Here is a 23,820-nt window from a genome sequence, read left to right on the forward strand (position 1 = left end):
TGGAGATAATCATATATGGCACTGGATTTCGGAAGGGGGAAAAAACCCAAAAAACTAAAATAACAAACTCACCCCTGTTACCGGTAAGCTTAGATAGAAAGCCTCATATAAATTTCATCTAAATTAGGGACACACTCTCAGCCATCTCAAGTATTTTTTTAACAATCCCACTGAATCAAGTTTAGTATCTGTCTTGATGTCATTGTCCACGCATAAAAGAGCAAGTGGGTATAGGCAAGAATTTCAAATCTTTATTTAAATTTAAGCTTTTCTTTTCCCAATCTGTGATCAGCAAATATGAAAAAAAAAATAAAAAGATATGTTTATATATATATATATATATATATACTTAAAAACAAGACAAAGGTGAATGATGTGATTATTCTTTTCTAAAATACACTCAAACCTCCATTTAGTGATCTGTGCAACAGTTTTGACATCATCATCCAAATGCACTAAACGATTTTGTCTTCCTGCAGACAACAGGGGATTATTACAAAACTGTCTTTTCAGCACCTTGCTGATTTAACGCCTACATAGTTCTTGCACCACACTCTGCTTTTATTGACTTGGGTACGTGTACTATGTATTTTTTTTTTTTATTCGAAAAACTTACATAGGGGACTAAAAGTCATGAACAGAATCTTTTACTGTTATGAGTTTTTCACATACATGTATATTAATACAGCAAGAAGCATATCTATCTAGTCCCACAACAATGTTTACAAACCTGTATTCAAATGAAAGGACTGAGTGCAGATGGTCAGATTGACGGACTTATTTCTTTTGTGATGAGGCTGAAGGCCACCTTCACCTACTTTATTTCTAAGGATGAATCGTGAGTCTACAGAATCCTGGTTTCTCCTCACGTCATCAAAATATGAATATTCTGATTCCAGTGTTTGTCTTTCAGAAAGAAGCACTTTTAAAATGCAATTTCCTCTACAGGGTCCACTATCTGTAGATTGATTAGGAACCCAATAAATTATTCTGAAAGAGAGAAATGAAAGAAAAAAGTCCATTCTTATTTCAATATATGCACATTGAGCTAGTACTATTCTAGGAAAAAGTGATAGGTGGAAATATTATTTTAGTCATAAAACTCGTATTCTAAGAATCCCATCCTAAACACACATGATCACTTGAAATGGTCTCCTCATCTTGGCACCCTCTAAACCAGTATGGACCTTCTACATTGCTTGGTTAGTTCTTGAGGAAGGTGTGTGCGTCAGAATTTAAAGACGGATTTTGAAAATTGTAACATTACATTAAGGTAGTGTTAAAAAAAAAAAAAAAACAAAAAAATAAACAGTCTTTTAGTCAATACGGTTACAGCCAAAAAGGTTGGGGAAAACAAATTCTTAAAAGTCTTTGGAGCATAGAGAACTTGTGACCTTGAAAAATACATCTTGCATCCAAAACAAATCTCAATTCTGAAATCTTTCCAAAATACAAATATTTTTATTCCACTGTTTGGTACATTCTAATGGCTCAGATGAACATCTTGTATGTCCTTGTAGCTGGGATCCTCTCTGAGATGTGAAAAGGGCTCAACTGCTCTATTTTCTTCTCCATATCCATGCTTCATTCCCTTCATTTAGCTCAGCCTGGAGAAAAATCAGCATGTTCTGACGAGCTTAGTTCTATGAGGCAGTCAGATGGACCTGAATTTCGTGGAGATTGGAGCTCCAAAATAAATAGAACACCATGTATGAAATAAAAAAAAAAGAAAAGATAGTCTCCTGTATAAATCAGAAGAGATAATAAAAATCAATGAATAGACAGCAACTTTTTTTCATACCTCCACAAGCAGCTCAAAAGGAATGATTTACCTTTTTTTTTTTTTTTTTTCTTATTTGGAACCCTTCGTAATTTATTTGCTAAACAACGGTTTATGTTGCCTGAAACCAAATTTTATCGGTTTGTATTGGAGGACCGGGGAGGATTTTCTAAGAATTTATATACTGCTAAATAAAATATATTTGCTAACCAGCAGCAGTAAACTTGCGCTGGATCCTGTAATCTAGCAAGCGAAAAGCATCACCGCAAATTATTCTGGTCCCGAGTTTTGAGTCGCGAGAAGTTCTAGGACATTTCAATGGCACATCGTGTGTTGTTCTTCTCACTGGCAGTACCGTGAAGGTTTGTACAGGGCACGCTTGGGTCACGGACAACACAGGGCACTACTTGCTCATAGAGGTTAGGTGCTTTGCAGGTATCTGAGAGTTGCTATCTATTCACAAACCACTGAGCGTTTCGTTTTATCAAAAAGCCTTCGAATGCTCAGAGTCTGTGGTCAGTGCAGTCCCTTGGGTAAGTCTAATGGAGATACACTTCACCAAGGCCAACGCCCAAACAGTTAAAAATGGAGAAATATGTACAACCGTTCTCTCTAGTAAGTCGAGTTCTTGTTTTCTGTATGTAGTGGGTTGTTTTGTTTTGTCTCGTTGTTTTGCCTTGTTTCGTTTTTGCTTTTATTTATTTATTTTTTTCTCCAGTACATTTCAGATTAAGGTTCCGGGGCTATGAGTACAAACTCTCGGGGCCGGTGCCGTACATATCTGCGAGTCGTTTAAAGCGAGGCCCCCAGTCACTTAGGTAGTCGTAATTCTGATCAGAGTTCGAGCTGATGGAATCTAAGGAGCTGAGCGATTCAGCCACTGAGCCATTTCCTTCGAACGCGTACGTCTGCAAGGAGTCATAGGGGGGAGCACAGGGGTCCACGTCAGCTTCTTTCAGCCTCTCCCAAATAAATTCTCGAAAGATGACGTTGTCTGGGATGCTTTTAAAAGTCGGTCGACTCAAGAACTGAATTTCTGGAGTCACATCCCTTCGGGTCTTGGTATCTCTGATGACATTGAGGTTCCTCAGTGCGGCCATGTCAAAAGCTTCTGTGTCTTCCTCTCCCCCACCTTCATCGTCGTATCTCACAATATTTTCTCGGATATCTCTCTCCTCATCGAAAATGAGAGGCTCTTTTTTCCGTCTTCTCATGGTGACGATGAGGAGGATCAACACTAAAACGAGACAGGAAAGGAGCAGGTTTCAGTAAATGGCCAACTGCCCCTTCATCATGGTGAAATCAGGCCTATGATCCCGACTTACAGATTTTCTGCTCTTCAAAGTGAAATGAGTTGGCCACCTACGTGCATGGGAATTCACAGCGGCAGACGTGCTAAAATTGCTAAAATGCGTTTAAAATAAGGACACTTTTAGACATCAAGAAACCCTTTTCCACACCTGTTCGGAATTGATGTCTCCCGCTTTAAGGCAACCTGCAAAATATTTGATAGAGCAAATTGAAGGGCAAGTTCAGGAGAACTATAATGATTTCAAAGCTATGCAACACAAAGTGATTTTTTTTTTGAACTCCTTAATTGCTGGAAAGGCAAAATGACTTTCATAAATGTTTTAGGTCTAATTTAACAACGGCAATTTCAGAAGGAAATGGATTTTAGCATTTGGTCAGGTTCTTTGAAGAAATGCCTAGTACTTGTCTAAGAAATTCCGCTGTTAAATAAAATCCAGTATGTCAGACCATATATGAAGATTAAAAAAGCTTTTCTCTAGTAAACTGAGTCTCACTTTCAGGATGAAATACTGAACTTGGTCTTTATGCGTTAGACCTGGAAAGAGATTATAGCTTGTGAGATTTTCAGCTTAGCCAAAAAGAGATTTATCAGAATAAGTAATAAAGCACATGGTTATACTGGAAAGCAAAGGACAACAGATACACTGGCTGTTACTGGTTTTAAACCACCTGAATATACTCCTTGTATTTTCAATAAGTACATGCTACTAAGAAAGATTCTGCTCTGCTCAGGCTATGAGTGACAGAATGCTAGCTGGATTGGGAACATATCAGATTTCCTCGGTACTTGATTTAGTTAGAGTGAAAAAAAAAAGTATTCTTGAATTTTGGAGTTCAAAATATATAAATTAAAGAATTAAATTACCTTTCTATTACATCAGCCAATTTTTTTTTCTTGAAGATCTAAAAGGCCCAAAGTAACCATTACTCTCAGCCTATTTAAAAAAAGACATTTGAAATATTTATATTTACAATATCTTAAGAGGTCTTAGTTTGGCATTAAGAATACATTTGAAAATAAAAAAGAATAAATAAAACCAAGGAGGACATCACTGTAATTCAGAGTGATTAAAAGCAATGACTAGGTGAGACCTAGTCCATCCTGTCTCAATCTGCTTTAACAAAGTTCTAAGCACTTACTTTTAAATAAGTCCTTTTCTGTTGTAATGTGGTGGCGTGGGCCTTGAATAAAAGCCCAGCCTTTTCACATATTAGTTAGCTGGGTGATCTTGGGCCAGTACTCAAATTTACTGAGTCTAGCCACATGTGATAATTATAGGCAAATGGTCCCAGGGTAGAGACTGGGAGGGGGTGGGGGTAGGAGGCAGGGGAGGGAATGTAAATAGAGTTAGTAGAATGCCAGGTACTTGTTTGTGTGCAAAAGTAAAGTTTTCATTGTTATCTTCTGGTCAACTAAGAACATCAACTCAAAATTTCTCCTCTGACCGAGGAGAAATAATGAAGTTAGGTACAAAGTAGAAGGTGCAGCAAATCTATGGCAAGGCACGTGCACTAAAGATTAAATGAGAGACAGAAAAGGCAGTAGAGCAAAAAAGGAAGGTCTACAAACAAGGTCTACCGTTTGACCCTCAGAATAGCTCTCTGGGGCATGTTATGTTCTTGTTTGACAGCTGTCTTAGGCATCTGAAACAACCTGCCTGTGGTCATGAAATAAATGCAATAGGTAGGAATGATGTGTTCTCTAGTTCCATCGGCCTCAAAGCTGGTGCACTTTCTAGAACACTAGGAGCTTAGTACTTCCATAGACGGTAATTCAGACACAAGCCAAGAGCTCAAGTGACCATTTGCTAGTTCCGAGAAAGGCACACCAGTACCTTTTAACACATACGAGTAAATAACTTTAGATTTCTGTATAAATTTAGCTTCTGAAACTTTTTTACATAGTTCCCATACACCCAAATATAGGTAATTGAAACAGAAAGAAAGAGGGGCCATATCATATCACTGGAGAAGTCAGATTAAGACAGAGAATGGAAAGTGAGTATCCGAGAGAGCCATGATTGGGGGACAGGTGAAGGGAGGGACAGGAGAAATCTCTAAGACATGTCGGAAGGAAACAGGCAGAGCAAATATCCAACCGAATGCAGAGGATGGAAGAAATGGATGGGCATGAGAGTGAATGGGGCTATGAAGAGGGTAAGAATTAGGTGATAATTAGATGCACTTTTAATTTAAATCAGTATTTAGGCAAAATATTTCAAAATTCTCAATTCTCTTCATATAATGAACTTTGTCATTTATATATATGGTATATGATATATAATGTTTTATGTTATATACATATGTTATATAGATTTATATGTTATATATAAATAACATAAAGCCACCATTTCTTATATTCTGCTGTAAATGTATTTTTTTTAAGTTTATTTGAGAGAGAAAGAGAGAGAGAAAACAGGCAAGCGGGAGTGGGGGAGGGATAGAGAAAGAGAAACCCAAGCAGGCTCTGTACTGTCAGCACAGAATCTAATGTGGGGCTCGAACTCACGTACTATGAGATCATGACCTGAGCTAAAGTCAGACGCCCAATCGACTGAGCCACCAGGCACCCCTGTAAATGTTGTTTTGTTTTTTCTGCTGATAAACTTACTTTTGGATGCTCAAGTGTAGTGTTCAGTAAAAGTGAAACATGACAGAACCCACGGAATCTGTCAGCTCGTAGGTTCAGTACCTGTTAAGGATATTAGTATCTTATAGAGTTTATTTCATTTCTCAGTCTTGCCTCAAGCTGGGAAAAAAAATGAAGTGTTTTAGAAGGTTAGAGAATTTAACATTTCAATGACTTAGGAGAATATTAATTTCTAACTACATGAGCACATATAAAAAATAAAATTTAACCTTTACGTAGAACAAGTATTAACTGCTCTTCAGGGTCTATGGAGATAATCCCTGCATTAAAAAGAATATTTTCTGCTTAAGTAAGCACAAGATTATATAGTTTAGGAGGTTTTCCTCATCTGTCTTTTCTGTCATATGAAGGATACTTCTGAGTGCAGGCATAAAGATTTAGTCGAGACACGTGGAAGTTATAATGGGTCTGTGGCTCATGAATTTATATATGTTTAACCAATGTGCATTAACCATTTCTTGTAGGCATTAGGTAGGATGATATAATGTTGAGCACAGAAGTAGACACAATAAGTTTTCTCAAGGAACTTATAATTAAATGGGAAGGCAGATATCCATCAAATAATGAGACGACTAAATGTCAATGTAGAACTGGGATAATGATTGCAAAAGAGGGAAACATGATCTTTCCAAGATCCACAGAAGAAACAGACCCATGCAAGGCAGATTTAAGTGAGGGTCACTGAAGGCTGGGGTTGGGGTGACGGTGGAGGGGTGATATGGAAGGTTACTCTTGGTACAAGCGAGCAGTCAGCAAAGGTCGGAAGTCAACAAAGCTGTGGGGCAAAGAAAGGTGGAGATGACCAATGCGGTCTGAGGCTGGTATGGTATGATCACATTAGTTTTTCAAAAACAATATAATTCAGATTGGACTGAGGATAGGAAGAAGGGCAGCGTAGATGTTAGCAAAGCAATTACAGTGCTGTTGCAGCAGCAAAAGCAGACTGTTAACTAAAATTTCTGGTTTTAGAATTCAGTTTTATAACATTCAACATTTTCTGAGTATCCCGGTACGTCGGCTGGGGTGCTGGTTTTTGGCAAAATCCTGATAAGGGAGGATCCCTGCATCCACGCAGCTCCCAACTTGGTAGCTGTATCTTTACAAAGAGAAATACAGTATAAATCATAATGCAGTTCACTGTGAGAAAGTGCAGACACCCACCAGTGCAAAGAAGCATACCTACGAGAACAGCACCGTCCTCCCACATTGAGAGAAAGAAAAGGGAAGATGGACAAAAATACAGAAGTGTAAAATACACAGCATCCTATAAACTAGCGGGCTCCTATAGTCCCAACGTCACCGTGGTTTGTGCCAGATATTCATTTTCACTTAATCATCTTGGCAGCATTTCAGTGGAACCAGCCACGCTTCCTAGAGGTCAACCGTAGCGTTACTGGCCCCTGTGATTAAGAGGCCCCCTCTCTACTACACTTGCATCATCAAGTGTCTTGTTTTCTGAAAGATGGCAGACGCTTGAAAAGTCATCCAGATTAGCTCTTGAAACGCTTACAGGGTATTCTCAGCTACTGAGTTCAACACCTAGTGGTCATCCCCGAATCCCCCGCACGGGATGTTCTAAGCTTGCAAACACCAGAATTCTCAACATCCAGTGTTGGTCCCCAGGACCTGGCAGAACGCTGCTGATGTGGTACAAGTTCTACCACAGCTTGATAAGCCTACTTATATTAAAGGAAAACCATTTCCCTGAATGTATTTAGTTATTTTTTAGCATATTTCAAATTTTGAGCCAAGATCATTTTAAAGCACCCAGTCGTGCAAACTACCATCAAATCAGTTCTTTTCCATCTGAGACCTCGATGAAAGGTTCTTTTTGTACATCAAAGTGGAAGTCTTTGTACTGTTCGGCATCACTTTGTAAAGTTTAACCTGTTGTTTAGAGACTATCACCGAAGGTTAAAACCTAAATTACTTTTAATTCCTTTTTTTTTCCACTGGGCAATTGATTTTCTACAACTGTAATCCCTATACCGTCAGTGAGTTTATTCCCCACAGTTGTATTTTAAGCACAAAAAGCAATATCTGATAGTAAATATGCACTCAATAAGTCTAGTTAAATTAATAAAGTAGGGGTTGGAGAGAGATGCAAATGGATCTCGGCATTATGAAGTTCAGTATTTTGTATACAAATAACTATTATGCAATAGATTATAGAGCAAAGTAACATATGCTAGGTAAATACGTATGGAAAGGTGTACTTTGCCCACGATGTTCAGAGAAGTCTCACAAAAGAGAAAACATGATTTAAGACTTGAAGGATAAACCACCATCACTTAGAAACACTACTTTCTCTACGGATCTCTCTGAATCATCAGAATTCCTTATTAGTCAATAAAATTGTCTAAATCCTCACTTGCTAACACAGCAGCCACTAGCTGCCTGTGGCTTTGAGCATTTGAAGTTTGGCTGTTCCTGTCTGAAACACGAATTGAGATGTGCTTTCGTGTAAAATGCACGTGTGACACTCAAGACATTGTTAAAGTGAAAAAAAAACATTTTGGTAACACGTTAAAATTATACTAGTTTGTTAATAGCTCATTCAATTTGTTGTTAGCATTTATTTCAGGTGTTTCTTGTTATTTTTACTAATGAGGCTACTCCCTGAAAGTTTAAATTGATGTAGTTCACACTTGTGAACCATAACCTACGTCTTCGGACAAAATAAAGATTCAAAAATACTAGAAAAATCTTAATTGCATACTATCTTGACGTACGCTACTCTAAAATTTTATGCCAAATGATGCATTGAACAGCAAAACAGCTCTTGCACTACAATTATTACTGTGTCTATTAGGTGTAACTGAAAAGTGACCTACTTTAAATGGAAAATCTGCTAGTATAACCTATATCCACATTCACTAATTTGTAAATGCTTATTCTATCCATGTGCGAGTAGAACTTAGCCCTTCGATAACTACTTTTTAACTCTTCACTGTCTTTTGATCCTCTTGATTTGCACCACTATTACTGAAAATCTGTTACATGTTCTCTATTTGGCACTAATTACGTTTCATGAATTTTCATTTATTTTTTATTTTTATTTTTTTTATTTATTTTTGGGACAGAGAGAGACAGAGCATGAACGGGGGAGGGGCAGAGAGAGAGGGAGACACAGAATCGGAAACAGGCTCCAGGCTCCGAGCCATCAGCCCAGAGCCTGACGCGGGGCTCGAACTCACGGACCGCGAGATCGTGACCTGGCTGAAGTCGGACGCTTAACCGACTGCGCCACCCAGGCGCCCCTCATGAATTTTCATTTAATTTGGTGGCTTCAGATCAGAAACAACCATGACAGAGAAACATCTTAGTTCTTTTCAGCATCACTTCCAAGTTCCCACCACTTTTTCCATGCCTGGAACTCCCCCAGAGCTCCATACTCCCACCACAAAAAAATAGGTCATTGACAGTTTGCTAAGCAATGATTTATCTTCAATGGCACTCAATTTTATTGACTTCTTTTTTTTTTTATAAAAGCAGCCTATTTCATATTTCCACATTCTTATATCCTAATTGCTCTGAAACCAGAGAAATCTGAATTTTTCTGTTATCTCCAAGACTAAGGTTACCAATGACCTTGACGGTTGCCCAATCCAGTGGGCACTAGTCAGCTCTATGTTTACATGGCATATCTATCATATTTGAAGTAGAACTTCAATGCAGAAACATGATATGGGTGAGTTTTTTGTTTTAATACAATGTTACAGAAATTCTTATAGTTAAAAAAAATCTTTTTTACTCTCTCCTCTCAAATCATGGTTTGTTGGTAGCTGATCTTCTCTAGGGTAATACTTATGGTAAATCTTCCTCAAATTCTGTACTGGGCTTCTTCCCTTTTCATCCAATACTCTTTCTACATGAGCTCAGTGAAACCCAAGAATTCGACTACTTTCTATATATGGCGATTGGTGAGTTCTCTGACATATAAACCTCCCATCTGTCTCTCTAAATGAATCAGATCATATTCATAAATGACCGCTTGTGATTTTTATGAATGAAAATGTATGGGTTGCTTGGACTATGGTAAATACTTCTTATACGGCAATTATAATGTTTTAATGTTACCATCACTTAGCTTACACCTTTCTGTACAAATGTCTCTCTTCAGGTTTAAACCCGTTTACTTTAATCTGTTTCATATTTTGTGCTCTTTTCTCAGAAAGATCCCCGGACCCCAAACTAGAAACTTCCAGGTCACCTTTGCCTTGAATTTCACTTCCTCCCTGTATTTACCTCTTGCTCATTCCACCACTGTAATGAACCAATTATTATATAGTGTAACTCCTGGAATGTACCTCAAATCCTGTCCCTAAATCCACATTTACACTGAATCCCTGCCCCTATTGACTGAATATGTGGGCTTATATAAAATATTTTACTTAGCCCTGCCTCAGTTTCCTCCTCTCCAAAATGGAGATAATAGAATCAATTCATAAAAATTATCTTATAGTAACTTTACAAAGATTACATTTATAAAGTCTTAAAAATATATACAGTAAGCACAATAATAGGTGATATGTGTTAAACTACTATAACAAAGTCTTATGCAACATAACGCCTATATCTCTGGGTCTTGCTAAAATTTGAGTCCTATAACTTGCACACTAAAAGCAAAAGCAAATTTTACTTGTACTCATGTGATTTTGCTAACTCCCTATTTATTTAGTTATTTGCTATCTATACTATTCTATTTATTGGATGGTAAAATAGAGACACCAGAACGATTCTCGAGAAGCTTAACATAAGTGGCAAAGACAGGAAAGTGAACAGGACGTGTTAAATACTATCCACAAATTCATCCCTAAAGGAATTTCCTCCTACCTTTGCTCTATTAGGCCCTGGGAATACACTGGATTAAAAGAAAGGTTAAGATCAGTACTCTCAAGGTGTTCTTAAATTTGAGCAAAGCAAATAAACAGATGTACCAATTGTGATAACTGATCTAAAAGAAATACACAGGTTTCATGATAAGGAATCGCAGGTGTTTGTATAGCTTGCCCGGGGCACCCCCTGCTCCGGCTTCAACTCTCGGGTCATGGTGCCCCAAGCATGGCACGCCCAGGGATCCCCCCAGCTCACATCTGCTCTAGCTTCAGCCATCCCACTAAGGCAGCCCCGACATGACGTGACCAAGGATCCCCAGTTTCCCAGAAAATCAAAAACTAAAGTTCACCACCACTAAAACAGACTTCCAAAGAAAGTTAAAATGTCTTCCTTAAGGCATGCCTGAGTGGCTCAGTCATTTAACCATCCAATTCTTGATTTTGGCTCAGGTCACGATCTCACGGTTTGTGGGACTGAGCCCCATATTGGGCTGCTGACAGTGTGGAGCCTGCTTGGGATTCTCTCTCTCCTACTCTCTCTGCTGCTCCCTCACTCACACTCTCTTTCTCAAAATATGCATTAAAAGAAAGGAATTAAAAACAAATTTAAGTGGAAAAGGCCACAACTAAAAATTAGAAAATATATGAAAGAAAAAAATCTCACCAATGAAGGCAAATAATACAGGTAGTGAATCAGCCACTTAAAAATCTAGTATGAAAATTAAAAAAAAAAAAAACAAAAGGATGTAAAATATGTTATCAGCAACATAAAATGTGTGTGTGTTGGGGGGAGTACAAATGTACTTTTATTTTTATTAATATTTTTTAAAGTTTATTTGAAAGAAAGAGCGAGAGAGTGCATATGCAGGGGAGGGGAAGAGAAAGAGGGAGAGAGAGAGAATCCCAAGGTTCCACACTGTCAGCACAAAGCCCAGTGAGGGACTCCATCCCACCAATCATGAGATCATGACCTGAGCTGAAATCAAGAGTTGGATGCTTCCCTGAGCCACCCAGGGCCCTCAAATGTCATACTTCTGGAATGCATTGGAAATTAAGCAACTATCAGCTTAAAATAGACTGCTATAACACTGGTGTATGTGAAACACATGGTAACCAAAACCAAACCTATAAAAGAACCTAATAAAACAAAAAACTACAACAGGGGTGCCTGGATGGCTCAGGCAGTTGAGCGTCCAACTTTGGCTCAGGTCACTATCTCGTGGTTCGTGAGTTCGAGCCCCATGTCGGGCTTCCTGCTGTCAGCGCAAGCCCACTTAGTGCCTCTGTCCCCATCTCTCTCTGCCCCTCACTTGTTCATGTTCTCTCTCTCAAAATAACTAAACATTAAAAAAAGATTCTCTTTATCCCTCTCTGCCCCTCTCCCCACTCTCTCAAATAAATAAATAGATAAAAAATAAAATAAAAATGGGTAGAAAACTTGAATATTTTTTTCAAATGACCTACAGATAGCCAGCAGGCACACTAAAAGATGCTTAACATCACTAATCACCAGGAAAATGACATTCAAAACCATAATAAGATGACCTCACACCTGTCAGATTGGCAACTGTCAAAAAAACAAAAAACAAAAAATTGGTAAGGATGTAGAGAAAAACAAACAAACTTTATACACTGCGAGTGGGAGTGCAAACTGGTGCGGCCATTACGGAAAACAGTCTGGAGGTTCCTCAAAAAGTTAAAACCACCGGAAGATGGAGCAAATCCACTTCTGGGTCTTTATCCGAAGGAAATGAAAACACCAATTCAAAGAGACACATGTCTTGAGGAACCTCCACATTGGAAGTGTTCTCTCGCACAGGAAAAAAAATACACACACACACACACACACACACACACACACACACAATGGAATGTTCAGCCATAAAAAGAATTACATCCTAAATGGAAACAGACTCGGTGGGAACAAAATGTTGGTTATGAGTGGGAAGTGACTGGGAGGTGGACAAAATAGGTGAATGAGACTAAGTGGTACAAATAACCCTTCAGTTAGAAATTAAGGCATGGAAATGTACAGGGGATGCAGTCAATAATTTTGTAACAACTCTACGGTGATATACAGTAACTACGTTTATCATGGGGTTCACTTCAAAGAAACGTATCAAATCACTATAATGTACACTTTAATAGGCCACTGTAGGTCAAGTATACTTCAATTAAAAAAAAAAAAAAAAGAATCTGGTTGTGAATGGCTCTTAATTTAATCGGTAGGTGAGGACAGTCCCCCTGAGAAGGTAACACTGAGTCTGGACATAAAGGGGCGTGTGAGCCCAGCAGGCGAAGGGATTCAGGAAGAATTTCTCAGTAACAGGGTGCCATGTTTGAAATGGATGGAAAGGCAGCTGTGCATCTCTTCCTACAGGCTGAGTGAAGGCTTAGCCTGATACCTTCAAGAGGCAAGCAGGTGTCAGAACATGTCTTGCTTTGTGGGCCATGAGAACCATTTGGGTTTTATGTAGGTACATTTGATGCTTCTGAAATGTTTCAGGCAAAGAAATAATTTATGTTTAAAAAAGTGAAATGATAGGAAAAATACAGGGGTACTAGTGCAGTCTGGTGATCAAAGGCGGATGTCATTGCAAGTGACATCTAAGCTAAGATCTAAGGGATGAGAAAATTCAACTTGTCATTTTGTCTGGATCTATGTGCTGTAGAATAAGAGATATATGCAGATGCTCAGTAATAGGCGGCTAGAATTTGAACTTGTACTTATGAACCCACTCTATTATTTATAGTCACAAAGAATAAATGAAGATTTATATGTGATAAAATCCCAGCATGTGATTGAGGTAAATTAGCTATCAACTATAGCATTTTTAACTAAAATTTGAACTGAATTTTAACAACAAATGCAGTATCCTTGAAATGTCTGCTGCAATATTTTCTCTGTCTTTAGACAGATTTGGAAAATCATATATTCGGATTTATTTTTTCTTGAGCCCTTATAGATCTTGGGATTACTACACTGAAAATAGAATTTAAATATTTTAAATGTGTGCCATATCCACTTTATAGAAAAAAATAGGCTGGATTTGGGGAAAAAATGCCTTAAAATCATATCATCTTTTTTTAAAATTTTTTTTTAACGTTTATTTATTTTTGAGACAGAGAGAGACAGAGCATGAACGGGGGAGGGTCAGAGAGAGGGAGACACAGAATCTGAAACCGGCTCCAGGCTCTTAGCTGTCAGCACAGAGCCTGACGCGGGGCTCGAACTCATGGACCGCGAGATCATGACCTGAGCCGAAGTCGGCCGCTTAACCGACTGAGCCACCCAGGCGCCCCTAAAATCATATCATCTAAGGAAATGGGAAAATCTGGGTCCAATGGAGATACTACTTACGGATAAAGACAAAAGTAAGTCAAACATTCTTTTCCACTAATGAGTACATTAAAATCGTCCATGGTCTAATTCAACAGGAGGGTATGGAACACCCTCTACATGTCATATCAGCATTTTATGAGATGCTACATATATAATGACTAAATAATGCTCAGCCCCTGCCTCTAAAAGCAGGAATCTACTCGAGGAGATAGACAAACTAATGAAACAGGTGAGTCAGCCTTGCAGGATGCTCTTGTATAAACAAGGTGCTATGGGGTATGCAGGAACAGTACCCAAAGTCGACTCCAATGCAAAAAAGGAGAATGGTGTTCCAGGCAGAAGGAGCAAGTCATTTAAGAGTAGGTAAGGCAAATCACGAGGAGTCTAAGAGCAGCTCTGCCATTTGGCTGAAGGTTGAACTGGGAGGGAGCAGTAAGGTCACAGAGTCTGTGATTTTTGTCTGTAGACAATTGGGAGCCATGGACATTTTATTTTATGCTGGGCTGTGTCACAGTCACATTTGCTTTGCAAAACATTACTCTGCCTGGGATGTTGACAGATTGGCATCTGGTAGAGACTGGAATGACTGCCATAATCCAGAAGGGCGACGATGGGCCCTGGGCAAAATCAGGTGCAACATCAAGGCAGAGAATAGCATAGATTCAAGGATCAATAAAGTAAAATTCATATTTGGGGATACTGATTGGCTGTGGGGCATGGTGATTAGCTGTGGGGCATGGAAAAGAAAGAAAAGGATGACTGATTCCCCTCAAAAAAAAAAAACATGCAAGTAGGGACTAAATTGGGAGGAGAGGTAAGGATATAGGAAAACTGTTCAGGATTTAATAATTCTATTCGATTGCTAATGCCAGCAGTCCGTTAGAATAATGAATGTGCCCACCTAGAGTTCTGCAAATCACCTGCACAAAAGAGACATTGTTTTCCATGTCTCAAGAAAGGGAAACATTTCATTATAACTCAAACCAAACTTCCCATTACTTCCCCAAAAGTATCACAGAGGCCTCTCCATTAAGTGTGCAAGTTGAGTCTCAAGATAGCGATAAAACTGACCTAAGTAAAGTGAATATCGTGTGTACAAAGACAACTGGTATACTATACGTTTTGGTGATAATGCAGTATCATCTCAAATTTATCATACACAATTCTCGATGCGTTCTCTCAAGGTTGGAAGTAATTGGAAGATCCTGTAAATTAGACACTCAGAGGTAGCCAAAGAAGCGATAAAGCTGCTGTGTAAAGCAGATCAAAGATTCTGCTGGCTCTAATTTGGCAGTACGTGGGCTGCGATACCCACAGATCTGTAGGCATTTCCCAGAGACACACGAGTCTTTCACATGGGAAAACACACAGGGAAACATGCCTTATAAAGGACATTCAGAAGCCAGGCCCGCCTGTGTCTGAGTCCTGGCTCTGACACCTTATAACTTTGTGCATGTCTCCTCCAATTTAGAGTTTTCTCATATAAAAAAGTGGGCATACGACTGCTTACTAACACCTGCCTAGGAAATGCGTGTTACGAGCATTAAATCGGACCATGCTTGTAAAGCACATAACTAATGGCTAGCTCTTAGTATGAGCTTATTGAATGCAATTCATTTTTTACTATGCTTGCGTTTGTTTGAAAGGGGAACCATGTGCCATCGTAAATTGGCTACTTCAGTCCTTTATTATCAATAGGACTGCTGTATCAAGTACTTTTGATCATTATAGATTATGATGGGGCTCAGTCTTTTACGTAGTGCTATCATATTGTTCTCCGCATTTTTTTTTTTAGTTAGGTAATATTGTCACTTACAAAACTGGGAATATATTTTCCTGTTGAACAAAAGCATGAGTGGCCAGAATCACAGGGGAGCAAGTACACTTCAGCACTTCATACATCAGGAAGGAAAAGTGAAAAGACGCATGACAGCTGAATGTGAAGCTGGCCATCCTGGGCACACTGGAAGAACTTGAACTTGAATTCCATGTGGTAAGCAGTGTTTTCTACAAATGTCTTATTGCACTTGAAGCTGGGCCAGTCTAACAAATCCCAATTGTGGCTGAAGAGCAAAGAGCCAGAGGGGGTGTTATAGGACTTCAATTACTTGGACCTAATGGTCCAAATAGGGAAAAACAAAACTGAATATAGTAAATTCAGTGACAGTTTTAACGTGCAGGAAAATGCACAAGCTAACAAAGTAACTGTGCAGACTAATGAAGAAACTGGCTATTACAGTCTTTGGATAGACGTGCAATAATACTGAAACCCTATTTTATTTTTTTGTTTATTTTGGAAGAGTGAGCGAGCACACACAAGCAGGAGAGGAGCAGAGAAAGGGAGAGACAGAATTCTAAGCAGGCTCTGCTCTGTCAGCACAGAGCCTGACATGGGGCTCGGTCTCACGACCACCGTGAAATCATGACCTGAGCTGAAATCAAGTTGGATGCTTAGCCGACTGAGCCACCCAGGTGCCCCAAATCCGTATTTAAAACAACTGAAATTCTTTCTGTCTGCTCACTTCTCAAAATCCACTGAAGTAGTAAGTTAGTGTCATTCATAAAAATTTTTTTGAAGTGCTTTCAGCCTGGTTGAAAAATAAGCATATATGTCAACAATTATGAGTTTATGATCAAAATGTGTAACAATTTTGGGGCAAAATATTTAGACATTAGAGTACTAAAGGATCTTGCCATATATTGGTGAAATGTTTCTACTGGCAAAATAACTGCATCTCGTTGATAACTTTCTCATGAACGTTGAATATGACCATAATCTCTCTCGTTCAAGTTGTATTCAGTGGAAGTAAAGGAAGCTTCAGGCTCTAACTGTGGGATCATGTCTTTCATTCAGAGAATTCCCATGCAAATAAGTCAGAAAGGGTGAGAACAAAGTGGGGATGGGAGAAGAGTCGGGAAAGATTTCACCCATGAAATTAAAAGGACACAGAGGTGAAGTCAACACAACCAACTTCAGACAACATGACTTTCCAATTTTAAGAAAGGACTACATATGAACATTAAAAAAATGTATTTTCAAGGTGCAATTCCTTTGTAGATTAATCCAAAAATCAGTGACTGAGAATAAGGAGACCTAGAATCTTATGCCATAATCGCCATTGTTATATGAACTCCTGAAATCCTTGAACTTCATTGTACCTCACTCTCCCCCTCTGCAAAATGCAGAGGTTTGGGTTGGAATGGATTTCTGCAATGCTTTCCTGTAGGAGCATTCTGGACATCCCTTTCTCTCATCTTATAAGTAGCTTTAATTTAAAACCTCACTGGACCACAACATCCCTAAGGTGACCTAGATTCTCAAGGAGTTCTTCCCTATTTCCACCCTTTTACCTTTCTTTTTTTCTTGCAATATTTATTCAGAAGCCTAAAAAGGCTGAACTATAAAACCTGGTATTGAGTGTCTAGGAATATGACTCATCTTACTTCTTGAAGTGGAGAGAATGTGTTACTTGTGCACTAGAAGCCATGATCCGTGCCCGGCTGGCTGTCCCATCCACACCACCCTCACCCCAAATACTCAGTCACATTGACTTCGGTACATACTGTGTGAAAACCTAGAGTCTATGATTGAGGAGACAGAACCAAAAGAACATGCAAAGTCCCGACTATCTGCTTCTAAAGACTCAGGAAATAAGGCACAAAGAGACTCAGTGCTGGACAGAAATACCAGTTTTTGGACATGCTGATTACTGAGCCAAGTTCTTAAATTTTGAAGAAATCAACAAAAACCTATAAACTTACCCTAAGATATACGTATACACACACAAATCCTCATATATATTATATGCAAAAATGAAATCTAATAATACTCAATTTCACTTACCAGTGACAGCTAGGTAATGATTCTTAACTAATTAGAACCAAGCAACCTAAATTGCAAGGAACCCCTAAGTCCAAGGTAAAAGTATGTTCTAACAATGAATCAGGCTTCATTAGACAGCCTTAAAAAAAGATAATTGACTGCTGGGTATGATTAAATTCTGGGAAATCCAATTTTACCTTATTCTTTTGAAGTCCGATGTAATCTACATGGTGTGTGATAAACTAGCCAAGTTCAAGAAGAGTCATCCACATACCATTGACCTTTGCAATGGTTCCATCTTTTTCAAAACTGAGGCTAGTCCTTTCAATTCTCATCAGGCTTTAACTGGGAATTGCCATGTCTAATGGTTTTCTGAGACTTTCTGCCACCTGTGTGAAGTTATTTGGTTAGCTGAAGTTATCGAAAACGTAGTTTACATTTGTGTGAGATCACTGACAGTGTGTTAGTAACTAGGTCTTAGCTTAGGTCACGGGTTGGGAACTTGCTTCACCAATAACACTTAAAAGTTACTGAATGTCCACTATGTGGTAGGCACATGACTGTCTCGTTTAAGGTTGACAATAACCTTATGAGTCTAGTTCTACTATTTTCCCCTCATAGATTAAGAAGCCAGCTTTAGAAGAATTAATGTTCCTCTGGTGAAAAACCAGTGTATGTTGGGAGCAGTAATAAACACTAGGTTTACCTAACTCCATAAATCTTGTTTTTAAAGATTACACAATGATGACTCACATCGCCAAGTTCTGCTTTTATAAAAATATATTATAAATGGGTTCACAAATTATATCAGACCCATTTACCTTAGAAAACACACAGCACGGTCTCAAATGCAATCGTAAATGCTCATTGTCCTTGCTGTGGAAAGTTACACTGTGAAAGAGAGTGTAGCTAAGGAATAAACCCATTACTCAATGCCCATGTTGGCTAGCTCCCAATTTTTAAAAGTGTACTGCATAATCTCTTACAAAACTGTAATTCTAATACAAGTTGTAAATCTTATTTAACCATGTAATGAAATAATCCAGGAGAGTACAATTAAATATGTTAATTCTGGGGAAAACTGTAACTTTTGCACTGCTGGAATTACAATCTCTTTAGCTTTGTGAATAATTATAAAATATTCCTTACACCTTTTCTGAAAAGAGGGGGCATATAAAGCCAAAATTTCTGAAGTAATCATCTTATCAAAACAACATAGAGGGGCGCCTGGGTGGCGCAGTCGGTTAAGCGTCCGACTTCAGCCAGGTCACGATCTCGTGGTCCGTGAGTTCGAGCCCCGCGTCAAGCTCTGGGCTGATGGCTCGGAGCCTGGAGCCTGTTTCCGATTCTGTGTCTCCCTCTCTCTCTGACCCTCCCCCGTTCATGCTCTGTCTCTCTCTGTCCCAAAAATAAAAAACGTTGAAAAAAAAAATTAAAAAAAAAACAACATAGAGAAGATTCTGGTCTAATAGATGACTCTGTAGGGTACTGTAAAACAACATGGTAAATTTGAAAAAAAAAAATCAATTTTAAACAGTCCTGTATCTTCACTGTGATTTTAAAAAAGAGATTGGTATTTTTTTTTTTTCTGAGCTGTGTTTTAAATATACCATGGGAAAGTGTGGCCAAAGGAACATGGGTTGCTCACTGAACAAAACACAATAGAAGGGAACATTTGCGTATGTTCTCAAAAAGGTACCCAAGGCCAAAGGAAAGAGAAGGGTCACGGTCCATGCAGGGTTGGCGTGACTGCTCTCGCAGCGAAAGCACTGGAAACTGTACCCACCCAGTAACGTCAAGACACAGGCGAGGATCGCGATCAGGGCTCCGGTGCTGAGGCCGGCAGGTAGGACGTAGGCCTCCGCGTTGCAGGTCTGGGCTACCCCGTCGGCATCACAGTCACAGACGCGGATGGTGAGGGTGTTCGTGCTGCTGAGCGAAGGCGAACCACTGTCCACGATGAAGATGGGCAGGTAGTACACAGACTGCTCCTGTCTCCGGAAGCCGTTTCTCCTGGTGAGAACGGAAGCCGTGTTGTCTAGGATAAAGAAAGCAAACGTGTAACCCAAGATTTCTGGCAGACTCAGTCCTGCCAAACTGTATCCATTTAAGGGGGAGGGTGGGAGGAGGGGCGAAATAGGTGAGGGGGTTTAAGCAGTACAAACTTCTGGAAGAAACACACACATGCGCACGATGTATGTGAGTTAAGTCCTTCTGTTTGGTGTGTTTAGACTGAGCGCTATATGTTACCCAATACTGGTTCACTGTAGTACAGTTTAATACATTTACCTCATGCTATGGAGTTATGACCAAAGGAAACAGTGACAAAGTAAAACTGAATATGGAAATTTTTATTCATCACTTACTAACTGCAGCTTTGTGAAAATTCCATGCAGTCTACCCTCTTACTTCTCTTACGTTTCGAACCACACACTTAACAAAGAGGATGATGCAAATGAACAGGGTATCTTTGCAGAATCATGAGATGGCCCAAAAATCTCCACCTGTCTCAAACCCAATATAGAAACAATTAAAATAAGTCGATCCGGCTTTATCTAAGTATAGCTATCAGAGAGAAATGACACTGTAGTTTTCAAAAATCCATATCGGTGTATATATCGTGACCCAGGCCCCATGTGTATAAACATTGTGTCAGTGATAAAATGGGTCATTTGGGTTTAATTTATATTCAATAGTCTATTTCATCTGAACGTTTAAAGTAATTATGAAACTTTTAACAGTGATCAATAAGTCTGTATCACATAAATGTGATTTCTAGATCAGAAATATTTTTTCTTATCTGCTAGCGGTTTACCCAACTAACTTGTCTTCATTAACTAATTAGAGAATGTATGTGGTCCTTTAAACTTACAGCAATTAACACATAAAGGAAAATAGGATGCTAGTTTCATCCAGTGTACTTTAATATTGTATCTCCTTTCCAAGCTATCAAAAAGACATTTATCCAATGTTATCTAAGAATTAACAATGCTCTAGTGAAAGAGCAAGCTGAAATCTATTCTATCCAAATAGCACCAAACAGCAAGCTCACAGGAGACCAAAGAAATCATATATCCTGCAATTACAAATATGGCAAGAGAAACTGTTTGCTTTTTGGATTCCATCCGGTAAGTTTTTATGTAAACGAATCTTCTGTTTTAAAACGTGAATTTGAGGTGTTCATTAAAAACCCACACATGCGGCTGAAGGATATTGTTTTCAGTATGTTTCTCTATACACTTAATAGTAACGCGACGTCTGTTTCTTGGCCTCTCAACCACTCAGATGTATGTATTCATGATGTGATACACAAAGTTGTTTCAGAGTTGCTGAACGTTAATCTGACATGCCTGGCATCAGAGAGCACACTTGTGCACGCGCACACACACGCCGAATCAAGGAACACGTGCAAAAATGCCCAATACATGAGAAGGGAGCCCTGTGCTCAGGAAAGATATCATAAGATGTGTGATGTTCTCTATGCAGTTCCTATGATGGAAGCCAATATAAGAACTAATCTCCTAATTCTTACATGGTTCATGCTAGGACGCTCTGGGCTTGACTTAGGGAAGTCTTTCAAGTGTGCGTTTACTGTCCAAAAATCATGGCACTACATGATGATGACACATGGGGGAGATACTCTCTTCTTGGAAAGGTCGTAAATTCCCCTCTCTGCATTTGTGCTGGGTGAATCCAAGTGCTGAGAACTGTCCCTTGCAAATATGATTAAGCCAGAGAGTTTGGGATTACCCACATAGAGAATGTTCTTCCTTTTATGTTACAGAAGGGACAAGATAGTGTTCTCATTTAAGCAGAGGATGGAATCAGGAAAAATAGTTTAAGATTGAAGTTTTGAGGTCAAACTTGGATTTTCTGCGCTAAACAGGATGGAGGTATAATGCCCACCTTCTAAGTCATTTTAGATGAGCCACTGTTTGACTAGCAAATCTGTTTCTACGTTTTGTTTTTTTGTTTTTTTTGTTCCTGAAGCCTGATTCACATATTCAAGCTGAAAGAAATACATCTTCTGTATTGGTGGGAGAATACTCTTCTCGATATATCAGTTGCAAATACCCTTCTGTTAAAATAAATACCTTGAATGAAATCACCTGTGAATAGATTCAAAATTAGACAACAGAATGGTCTTCTGCTTCCCTTAAAAGTTCTTATAATTGTCTATATGTTGTGTATACGTCTCTAATTTTATATGTATATATATATATATATATGTAACTGTCTATATAAGTTGTTTATATATAATTATATATGCCTGTAAGTCTGTATATATTTATAAAATATAAATATTGTATATATATTTATTTATTTAAGCAAAATCAGAATATACTTACAGGCCTCTGTAAATATGTTTCTATAACGACACTTAGGGAACTGGTAAGAGTGTTCACCTCTGACGCAAAGAAATGAGATTGAGGATGACAGGAAATTCTTTTTTTAAATTTCCTTGCATGAGGAGTAGATCTTTTAATTATCTGCATGGACTACTTTTATGTAAAAATAAAGGAATAACTGATGTTGCTATTGAAGGTATTAGGTCAAAATTGATTTATGTTGAAATCAGATTGGAAATACCAATTATTTTCCTAACGTGTCAGTTATGCCTATACAGGATAGCTTTATTGATACATTTCGCTGGCCCCTCAAATGTCTCGGACTAAAGAGAAAGGTGGACCTGCCTTTTCCCTGATTTGGATTTTGGCCGGAAGTGATTTAGCTGCTTCTTAATGACAGCAAATCCACAGATAAAAATTACTTAAAAAAAAAATTTAAGGGCAACGAGCTCCTTAAGAGTTTATTTGAGAGAGAGAGACAGCACGAGCGGGGAAAGGGCAGAGAGAGAGAATCGCAAGCAGGCCCTGTGCCACTGGGGCTCAAACTCACAAAACTGTGAGATCGTGATCTGAGTCGAATTCAAGAGTTGGATGCTTAACTGGCCGAGCCACCCAGGCACTCCACTCACTGCCCTTTAATTAATGTCCTTGTATGTGTAGGTATATGTGTATGTATATGTATTCCACAATCAGGATCCCTGAGCAAGAAATAGTAGTTGTTTAGAGAGTTTGTACCTGCTGCCTCCACTGGTGACCATAATAATCCCTTACCTTTGTTATCTTTCAATGAAAAGTTGTGGTTATTTGTTGCATCAGTCGTTAAGCTGAAATAAAACTGGTGTCCATTGGATGGCTCATCTTTATCAACGGCACTGATCTTCTGGATAACCTAGGGACGGAGAAGTAAAACATGAAAATATGTTGTTGTGCTCGGCTTTGTTTTCTGTGACAGAGAAGAGCAATTTTATACCTTATAATAAACACCATCCTTCTGGAAGGAAGGAGCAGATAAGCTAATATGAACTCAATCTAAAAAGGGCTCTGAAAAACAAGCCGTGTCCTTTTCAAACGCTGTGTTTGAATTTACTTTTGTGAACCTGAGACATAAGCTGTACCAACGGATGACACCATCCCCGTAAACATTACAAAACACTGAACAAAATGGATGAGTAGAACAAACCAGACCGAGATTAAACTACACTTAATTCTTTGAAGTTCAAGGTACTTACGCCCTGCTGTGTAAAGTGGGGAACAGCTCAATCAAGCTTAATATGCTAGACTTCTTAAAGGAGTCAAAGCCCTCAACCATTTACCATGGCTTTTACAATGTTTATCTTTCTTCCTGAGAAATTTCATCATCCCAATTAAACCAGAATTTTAAAGTTCCTTCAATATTAGTTTATACTACACATCAAAGTGTTAGTTTTGCTGAGACATGCTGACTATATTTTATCTTAAAGCTGACAGAATTTCAAGGGCAACTGCTGCTGGATATTTTAAAAGAAATCACAAGCTAGGAGGCTGGTGTTCTGAAAGCTCTCACCTGCCCTGGCTGGGCATTTTCACACACGGTGGTTTCATAGTCCATAGCAAATTCAGGGGCATTGTCATTGATGTCGAGTATAGTAATGGCCACATAGCCTCTTCCAACTTGAGACGGATTCTCTAATAAAGAGGAAAATGTCTTATCATTTACTCAGAGTAAAGCTGTTATTCCATTGCCATT

General features: G+C 38.7%; 1 protein-coding gene across 1 annotated transcript in view; it reads right to left on the reverse strand.

The window, feature by feature from the left end:
* Positions 1-319: 319 nt before the first annotated feature.
* CDH7 (cadherin 7) overlaps positions 320-23,820 on the reverse strand; it is a 121,843-nt gene continuing 98,342 nt past the window's right edge. The window contains exons 9-12 of the mRNA XM_049619704.1: positions 23,638-23,759; positions 22,866-22,983; positions 19,532-19,783; positions 320-3,017 (exon numbers count right to left, since the gene is read on the reverse strand). Of these exons, the coding sequence (XP_049475661.1) occupies positions 2,524-3,017; positions 19,532-19,783; positions 22,866-22,983; positions 23,638-23,759 (986 nt within the window). The 3' untranslated portion in view covers positions 320-2,523. The remainder of the gene's footprint in view (positions 3,018-19,531; positions 19,784-22,865; positions 22,984-23,637; positions 23,760-23,820) is intronic.

Source organism: Panthera uncia (assembly GCF_023721935.1).
Source record: "Panthera uncia isolate 11264 chromosome D3 unlocalized genomic scaffold, Puncia_PCG_1.0 HiC_scaffold_8, whole genome shotgun sequence".
Classification (NCBI taxonomy): domain Eukaryota; kingdom Metazoa; phylum Chordata; class Mammalia; order Carnivora; family Felidae; genus Panthera; species Panthera uncia.